Here is a 9,358-nt window from a genome sequence, read left to right on the forward strand (position 1 = left end):
GTGGGGCTTTACACCCAGGTGTTCCCCTTCCACCTCTTCCTTGACCATCAGCTCGTTCTTTCCCCTGGAGTTTTCTCCATCCTCCCCTTCTCTGGGTCGTTTCAGATGGGAGCAAGTGGTGGATCTGACGTACTCCCTGCGCCTTGGAGCGAAGCCCAAGCCCATGGAGCAGGATGAAGCTGCAGTAGAGAGGCTTCGGTATGAGCTCTTTCTCAGCTTCTACTGTGGTTGAATGCAAGCCACTGTCTTTCCCTGGCTGCTCTGACAGCTGTCTCCTGCAGACCGGCAGGGACAGTGGGAACAGGCAGCAGAAAAGAGCTATGCTTGGCACAGGCTTGTCCTAGATAAGCCTGCACAAAGCAGAGAACAGGGCAAGACCAAGGCAAGCAGGACATGCACTTGCCTTTCCTGGCCCATTAGCCAGGCTGTCCCTGGTTTTCCAGACCCATTAATCCCTTCTCCATGGTAGGTTTGTACCCCCAACATGGACTTACGAATGTGATGAAGACCTGGTGCATTTCCTGTATGATCACATTGGGAAGGAGGATGAGAACTTGGGCAGCGTCAAGCAGTATGTGGACAGCATCGATGTCTCGTCCTACACGGTGGGTTAAAGGGGCAGGGCTGCATCAGCCCCTCTGTGCCGTGGGGCTGGGCAGCGTGGATGGTGCTTGGTGTGCTGCGCTGGGCTGGGCTGTGTTTGAGGAGATGGGAGAGAAGCCTGGCGAGCATCATGTAGTGTATTGTGTAATGTGACTCATGGAAGGGTTGGGCTGTGTTTGAGAAGCAAATGCTAATATGAGCTCCTAAGTTGGTTGTAGAGAGAGTTTGGTATTCTGTGCTCTGTGTGTGACCCCAGAGCACCTTGCAGGATCAGCTCCAGTATGCTCTGTACTCCCTGTGTCTAACCACAAGAAATGGGCCAGTTTGATGCCTCCTCGCTCAAAGATTCATGACAAGAGTAATCACTAGGGGGAAATTAATCCTACTCCCATCTGATCTTCCTTTTATTCACTGCTCTGTTCCAGGAGGACTTCAATGTGTCGTGCTTGACCGACAGCCACGCTGACACATACTGGGAGAGCGATGGGTCCCAGGGCCAGCACTGGGTGCGGCTCAACATGAAGAAGGGCACCATTGTCAAGTAAGACACCTCTCCTCTGCATGCTGTCTCACGGCTGGGGTGAGCTCTGCAGCCCCCGCTCTCAACATGAGCCCATCATGGCCTAAATTTGCTTTGTGCTCCCTGCCTCTCAGCCCTTGCTCTGGCTCTGGGCTTGAAGGAGTCTCAACATTGTCATAAGTACCTGGGGATCCCAGCAGCAGTTGTGTGTCCTTGATAACATGTATGACCAGACAACAAGGGGAAGCAGCATTGGGTGTTGAGATGCAGTTACCTTCTCCTCATTTCATGCTTCCCTTTGTAGGAAGCTCCTGCTGACAGTGGATACCACCGATGAGAACTTCATGCCCAAGCGGGTCGCCGTGTATGGGGGCGAGGGGGACAATCTGAAGAAATTGAACGATGTTGGCATTGATGAGTGAGTGGATGGAGGTGGAGAGGGTAGAGTGCCACTTGCAGGGGCTGGATGTGCTGGACACCCCAACCCCAGTCAGTCATGCCAGCTCCAGCCTGGTGTAAGAGGCCTCAGGACAGGCATTTTCCATCTCTGAGCTGTGGGCCACTCTGCCCACAATAGCAGATGGCACAATCATTAGGGCTTTCCAGATCCAATTGTGGAATCCATTCATATCTTGTGTCCTGGACCTGAGGCACCAGCAGGTTCAGGCATGCAACACAGACCATGTTGTAGGCAACTGGATTTGGGTTCCGCTGTAGACTTCTATTTCAAAAGATGCTAACTGCTCTTGCAAGCAGCCAAGTGGATTTTGGCAGGATGGGCAAGGGGACAGCTCTGCAACCCTTGACTGTGCCATGTTTGCAGGAGCCACATTGGGGATGTGTGCGTTCTGGAAGACATGACAACACACCTGCCTGTCATTGAGATCCGGATTGTGGAGTGCAGAGGTAGGGCTGGGTGTTATGGACACATCTGTAATGCACCAGTAAGATACTGCACATTGACAGTACATTGAGATTTGTTCCTCTGGCTTGTACTTTGTGGTACTGTGGCCTGTTTCAGATGAGATGCAGAACCATGGGAAACTCCAGGGTGACCTGGAAGTTTGCAAGCTCTCAGCTTTCATCCTGTATTTCTCTGCCTTCAATTATTTTATTTTATTTCTTTTCCCCCTCTAAATGGCCCACTACTTACTTCACAGAGATATTTCAGGCTCCCAGTGCTCAGTCCTGGAGCTATCAGAGCCGGTCACATTCCTAGTGCTTGCACTTACAGACCTCCCATGCTGGAGGGATTGCTTTTTCATGGTCTTAACATGTTACCCATGGTCTTCCTTGGCAGATGATGGTATTGATGTTCGCCTCCGAGGCATCAAAATCAAATCCTCCCGACAGAGGGACTTGGGGCTCAGCGCTGACATGTTCCAGCTGCCCAACTTAGTGCGCTACCCTCGCCTAGAAGGGACAGACCCTGACCTGCTGTACCGACGAGCTGTGCTCATTCAAAGGTACTGTGTGGAGTGGGGCAGACTGGAGGGGTTGGTGCCATCTCCAGCACAACTATGGCTGGCAGCTGTAAAGCAGTGTGACTCCCTGGAACAGTATCTGGGAGCCTAGAGGAAATAGCAGAGTCATTTGGGTGCAAAGTGGGCTCTCTGGAGTAACTCCTTTACAATCTCGGGGATTTTGCAGCTCAAGTTCACAGTGTTGTGCATTGCAAGTGCAGCGTATCCGTGTGGCATTGAGGGGCAGGTGCATGTACAGTCCCTTGCAACAGGTGCCAGGTCTTTGCAGTACCCAGGGAACGGAAACTTAGCGCCGAGACTGCTGGGTTGGGTTTGAATCAGTTGTTCCTTTTCTGCTTGGGTCCCAGCAGTGTCTGGTCTGGATTAGGCTAGAGCAGATCCCTGTCCCTTCTGTTTTGTAATATTTTCTTCTCTGGGATTTAGGTTCATCAAGCTTCTGGACAGTGTTCTGCATCACTTGGTGCCAGCCTGGGACCATACTGTTGGCACGTTCAGCAAACTCAAGGTGAGCAGTTCCCTCTGTGTCATGTGGGGCCTGAGTCTGGCAGGGTGATTGTGCTTGGGCTGTGGTGAGGGAGAAGGTCTGACAGTGCTTGTTGCCTTTAGAGCAGCTCAAGGGAAATACCTGGCTGAGCTCATTTCGTTAGAGCTGTGAAAGCTGATACCATTTAGAGGCTAGTTTCCTGCTAAAATTCTGATGTGGAAATATGTAACTGTGGGTTAACAAGCAGAATCAAACCAGAGCACTTCACCCTCAAAAGGACTTGGACCATAGCAGCACTGGGCATGTGAGCTGGACACGCATCTCCTCCAGGATCTCAGTCCAGGACACTTTGTTCCTGCTTTTGCTGCCAGCAGCTTTTAGCTAGCTGTGTCCAAACAGCAAGGCTTTTATCAGCAACTGCTTTCTGGCTTTAATAAGCTTTTGAATTCCATCTTTCTCATAAGACTCAGTTCATCCCTCCAGTTGCCTGTTTTCCTCACATCTTCTCCTGGAATACGTGTGCTGGACACTGGTGGGGTGTCCCCAGTCCGTGTGTTTCCAGGCCTGGTGGCAGAAAGCACTGCAATTCCTGTGCCAGCTCAGCAAAGACCCAAAGCATTTGAAGATTCTCATCTCTTTAGAGGAGCTTGCTTTGATGACAGATAGGGGGGATAGTAAGACTGATGTTTTGGTGAGAGCAAGGGTGAAGGAGAGTTCAAGCAACATTAGAGTGTGAGCATCAGATAATGACTGATGGAGAGAGGACTAGGCTTTATACCTCCCTTAAGCCAGAGAGCAAAATCTTTCTGGCAGAGGTGGAGCAAATACTGTCAAGGAGAATGTGTCTGTGTGTGGAAGGCAGTGGCCCTGGGAAGGGGAGAGACCTACTGGTGTAGTGGCTTCAGCAGGGAATAGGTGACATGTTTTGGACACTGGACACTTCTGATGTTTTGGCCATACCTGTTGGCAGCATATCAAACAGTTCTTGCTGCTGTCCAAGAGACGCACAGCTCTCATTACCCAGTGTCTGAAGGACTCGGAGACCAGCAAGCCCAATTTCATGCCGCGGCTCTATATCAACCGACGCCTGGCTATGGAGCACCGAGACAACCCTGCCCTGGACCCCAGCTGCAAGAATGCTGTCTTCACACAGGTACTGTCCCTTCTGGAAGGGTCCCTGCTGCTCTGGGGAGAGTGGGCCATCCCAAAACTTAAAATGAACCACCTAGAGCTGGGTGGAAGGGACAGCTTGGAGCTGGAGATACCTGAAGTCCTCAAGGCCTCTTCACATGATGCGTAGGCTCTACAATTACATGTGCTGATGATCCCATGTCCAGGAATAACATCTAGGAGGGGTTTGGGATCTCTGAGTTGAAGTCTCTATCCTGGGTGTTCTCTGTGGCATGTTGCTAATCCAGAGCATAACAATCTCATTACATTAAAAGGGCAGCAAAGAATGCCTGTGTGACAACAGTAGTGCAGCTGCATAGTCCTGTATCATGGTTTTGAAGCAATGCTGATCTTCCTGTTGTAATTATCCCCCAACCTCCAGAAGATCTATTGCTCTGCGTGTGCACAAACAGCCCAGACTGCTATGAGTTTTAATATGTGTTCCAATATACATTCAAGGCCAGAAAGCTCCCTACAGTGGGCAGCATCTTCATTTATGTTTCCTTTCCAAAACTGAAAGGCTTCTAGAGCATTTAGAGATCAGCTTCAGTCAGTATTCAAAGGTTTGGGGAAAACCAGATTTCTTCCCATTTCCTACCTTTACCTGGCACCAGCTCTTCTGGGGAGGGGATACCAACCTTGATCTTCTCTGCTTGTTGCAGGTGTATGAAGGCCTGAAACCCTCAGACAAGTTTGAAAAGCCTCTAGATTATAGGTAAGCCTTGTCTGGGGAGGGAGGGGGTTCTGCAGAGCTGGGAGCTATGTCCTCTGTCACAACAGGGTGTTAGTGAGGCCTGTGTATGTCCTGTGCTCTGGAGAGGGCTTCCTAGGGCAGGAGCCAGCTCAGCCATGGGATCAGGGCCTGTTTCCCAAGGCATCACCTCCCTTCTGAGGATACAGCTGTCTCTGGAGCTTGAGATCTTGTCCTGTCCTAAGTCCAGGCTAGTCCACCTTAGTCTCCTCGTGTCCCTGCTGTGCTTGCTGCCTCCTCAGCATCATCTTGGCTTTGAACATCATCTTGGGCAATGCCTGGTTCTCCACAGGTGGCCATTGCGTTATGACCAGTGGTGGGAGTGCAAGTTCGTTGCAGAGGGCATCATCGACCAAGGTAGGGGCTGTGTGAGGCAAGGGCTTCTCGTGAGCAAGGTTGGGGGTTGATGTGGTGACCCTGTTGCTGTAAGAGTTCTTGTTTGCTCCCGGTGTTAGTGCCTGTGGAGGGGAGAGAAAAGTCAGATTGCCTCGTCCTACCACCCCTGGCTGTGACTGCTGGGATTTGGACCAGACCTCCATTAGTCTCTAACAGTAGCTTTGATGGTGCCAACGCTCCCTCTGGCTGTCCTCCACAAGCCAGGCAGGGATGGTATTTCTCCTGTCTTAGTTGTTCTGGTGCCATAAGGCTCTGACAGGAGCCTTTTGCTCAGCCCTGGGCCACACTGGACCAGAACTTCCCATCTTTGCTCAATAACTTAGAGGATCAGCACATGGGGAGCTCATATCACTAAAATTGCCCTTCTTTTGGGGTTGCAGGTGGTGGTTTTCGGGACAGCCTGGCAGACATGTCGGAGGAGCTGTGTCCCAGCTCGGCAGACACCCCTGTGCCTCTGCCCTTCTTTGTGCGCACATCCAACCAGGTGCTGTGGGTTGGGGTATCTGAGGCAGAGCTTTCTGTGCCTGGCAGTGCTGTGCTGTCCCCGCTTCCCCACCTGCCAGTGGGGACATACCTACTTTCGCCGGTCCAAAGCTCTTCCTTGTAAAGGGTTGGGCAGGTTGCTTTGTGGCATCTTGTTTTAAGATATGCTAACAAGTGCCTGGATGCTTGTCTCTCACTGGGAATGTTGCCGAGGAGAATGCAGGGGCTAGCCCACTTCTGCTGTGAGAAGTGCCCAGCAGCACTGCAAGAACCGAGTTTGTGATGCTTCATGCTGTGCTGAGATCATGACTTGGAGTTTTGCTTCATACTTCTGCAGGGTAATGGCACTGGAGAAGCCAGGGACATGTATGTCCCCAACCCCTCCTGTAAAGACTTCCCAAAATACGAGTGGATCGGGCAGATCATGGGAGCAGCTCTGAGGGGCAAAGAGTTTCTGGTAAGCTTCCAACCCTGTCCCTGCATGGTTTCTTGCAAAGTGAGTCATTAGCCCCTTCCTGCAGCCTGTCTGACAGGAGCATGTAACCTCTGATCGCACACTGGGACAGGAGGTGTTTGGCAGGGTTTGGGGCAAGGGGTTAGAAGCGTTCACAGCCTGAGTTTTGGGGAGTGCTACTGGGAACTTATGGGAGAGTGTCTGGTCTCTGCTCAGCTATGTGGACTGGAGGAGCAGGGAAGCTCCTTTGTGTTTATACCATTGAGCCTTATCTTCATCTTTGGGGATGTCTCCTCTCACACAGACTCAGCAAAATCCCTGTTCTCCTTCAGGTCCTGGCTCTTCCTGGCTTTGTATGGAAACAATTAACAGGGGAGGAGGTCAGCTGGAGCAAAGACTTCCCTGCTGTGGACTCTGTGCTGGTGAGAGGGACTGGGAGGCTGTGCCTATCCCACTCCTTGTGGCACTCAGCAAGGTGGTGATTTGTGTCCCTGTCTTTGTGTTGTACTTGCTTCCTCCTGTGGTGTCAAACACACAGAAGAAGGACACTCTTAATATTTAATGCATCCTATAGCCAATATAGAGATGTAGTCATGCTGACTACTGCTTCAAACATGCAATGCCCCAGGGTCTGCTAAGCAGTTCTAGGGCAACATATCTCATGCTGTGCTGCTGTCTCAGTCACTCCAGCCCTTGTCTGGGAAGGGAGGTGATGGGGGATCAGGCACACTGTTGCCCACTGGCAATCTCCCTAACAAGCACACACCTGTGGCCTGGGCAGGTGAAACTCCTGGAGGTGATGGATGTCATGGACAGAGATACCTTTGAGTTCAAATTTGGGAATGAGCTGACCTACGACCAGCGCGTGGTGGAGCTGATCCCCAACGGCAGCAGCACCGTGGTGCGCTACGAGGACCGCAAGGAGTTCATCCGCCTGGTGCAGAAGGCTCGGCTGGAGGAGAGCAAGGAGCAGGTAACACTGTTCCATAGCATCCGTGGTCATTGGGGCCCCAGAGGCGTGTCTCCCTTAGCCTGTTTCTGCTAAAGTGCATCGTGGTTAGTGTCCCTGTGCTCATCAGTGCAATAGTAGATTGCCTACGCAATCTTTATTGGTGAGGTCAGGGAGCCTGTGGAGTTGTTGAGAATCAAAGCGGCTTGCAGAAGCATGGGAGATACAAGGTTTTATTCCCAGTTCTGACATGGGCTTCCTGAATGAACTGAGATGCATCTCTGTGGGATCCTGTTCCCTTCCTCAGGTTCATTGGAGCATTTGCTGAGCAGTCACCAGGCCTGTATCCAGTCAAGTCAACTGTGACCCAGGGAAATGGGCAAGACATGCTGCTTAGCTGCCCTGTCTCCTTTTCAGATCATGGCCATGCAGGCTGGGCTGCTGAAGGTGGTGCCTCAAGCTGTTCTTGACCTCCTCACCTGGCAGGAGCTGGAAAAAAAAGTCTGTGGAGACCCTGAAATCACAGTGGATGCCCTGAAGAAGCTCAGTAAGTGAAGGACTCTGTTGGAAACTTTCTCTGAAAAAGACTGTCTTCTCACTGTGCTGGGATAAGGAGAAGTGTGGGAGGTGGATATTAGCCTATGTACTTCTTGCCTTCAGCTGGGTGCTGATGAGGGCAGGGATGTCCCATGTCTCCCTGCTTGGCCTCAGAGCAGAGGCTGGAGCATCCCTATGCTGCCAATATCTGAGCCGATGTGGATCTGGTTGTGCCTCCTGGAAGGAGATGGACTGCCTGTGTCCTTCAAAGCCCGAGTCTACATGCTCACACCCTGCAGGCACCTAGAGGTTTCTTCCTGCCCTGGCAGAGGACCTCTGGGTCAGCAGGGAAGGCCCTGCTCTAATTTACCCAGGAAGAGCTTGGATCTTTAATAAATTCCCTTTCTGTATCCTTTCTGCCAGCTCGGTTTGAGGACTTTGAGCCATTGGACACCCGTGTTCAGTACTTCTGGGAAGCACTCAACAACTTCACCAATGGTGAGTGATTTGCTCTGTCCCTACATATCTTGTGCCATGACAGCCCTGGCCTGCTGGCTGGGAACTGGGATGGCGAAACCACCCTAATAGCTGCCTGGGGAACAGATGGGAGCTAAGGAGAGCAAGCTGCTGGGCTGAAGGAACTGCTTGCTAGTGCTGGGGGTACCTGGAAGTGGCTCCACATCTTGAGTCCCCCTAGGGTCAGTTGATGTCTTTGCTTTTCCTTCACAGAGGATCGCAGCCGTTTTCTCAGATTTGTCACTGGCAGAAGCCGCCTTCCAGCACGGATCTACATCTATCCAGACAAAATGGGGTGAGTCCATTCTTCCATAGGCTGCAAGGCTGACAGATCCCACACCAAAAGCATGTGTGGTCAGGTCTCCCCTGCCTCGCTGGCCTGCTGGTTCTGACCAGTTTGTCACCCTCTCCCCAAGCTCTGAGACGACAGATGCTTTGCCAGAGTCGTCGACCTGCTCCAGCACCCTCTTCTTGCCCAACTATGCCACGTAAGTTTTGGAGCTTCCCTGAATCTGGAGGACTGTGTTTCTGGGCTCTCTTCTTAACCTTGGTGCTGACCTGTAGGGCCCCATCACTTTGGCACACTTATGTCCCCCTGCCTGTGCCATGTGGCTGCTGTGATGCTGTCTGTGAGCAGCTGGTGAAGCATAGCCTCCATCTCGGAAAGCATCTTGTCCTCTCAGATGGCAAATGCAGCAATGGCAACTCCTCCTTGTCTTTTTTCTTCCCTCCCCCACCTCCTGCCGTGCCTAGAGCCAAGGTATGCGAAGAGAAGTTGCGCTACGCTGCGTACAACTGCGTGGCCATTGACACAGACATGAGTCCATGGGAAGAGTGATGCTGCAGTCTGACCAATCAGCATGGACAATCGTTTGACAAAACTGTGCCGTGGGAGGAGCTCCCTTGTCCTTCCAGGATGTATATATATAATAAACATATAGGTGTGAACCCTGGCTCCCCAGAGCGGTAACCAGCATCTCTTTGAATGTGGAGGTTTGGGTCTTCAGCAGG

The 9,358-nt window shown here is 51.8% G+C and overlaps 1 protein-coding gene across 1 annotated transcript; it reads left to right on the plus strand.

Moving 5' to 3' along the window:
• Positions 1–105: 105 nt before the first annotated feature.
• HECTD3 (HECT domain containing E3 ubiquitin protein ligase 3) lies at positions 106–9,295 on the plus strand (the record flags this gene model as incomplete). Its single annotated transcript, XM_008939867.1, has 19 exons — positions 106–198; positions 470–605; positions 1,029–1,144; positions 1,428–1,541; positions 1,947–2,029; positions 2,424–2,589; positions 3,031–3,112; positions 4,062–4,244; positions 4,924–4,976; positions 5,305–5,369; positions 5,789–5,892; positions 6,229–6,348; positions 6,678–6,767; positions 7,127–7,318; positions 7,712–7,841; positions 8,255–8,329; positions 8,561–8,642; positions 8,764–8,835; positions 9,101–9,295. Coding segments are annotated over 19 exons (2,041 nt in total), but the record flags the coding sequence as incomplete, so codon positions are not given.
• Between the last annotated feature and the right edge of the window lie 63 nt (positions 9,296–9,358).

Source organism: Merops nubicus, unplaced genomic scaffold (genome assembly GCF_000691845.1).
Source record: "Merops nubicus isolate BGI_N331 unplaced genomic scaffold, ASM69184v1 scaffold49354, whole genome shotgun sequence".
Lineage (NCBI taxonomy): Eukaryota > Metazoa > Chordata > Aves > Coraciiformes > Meropidae > Merops > Merops nubicus.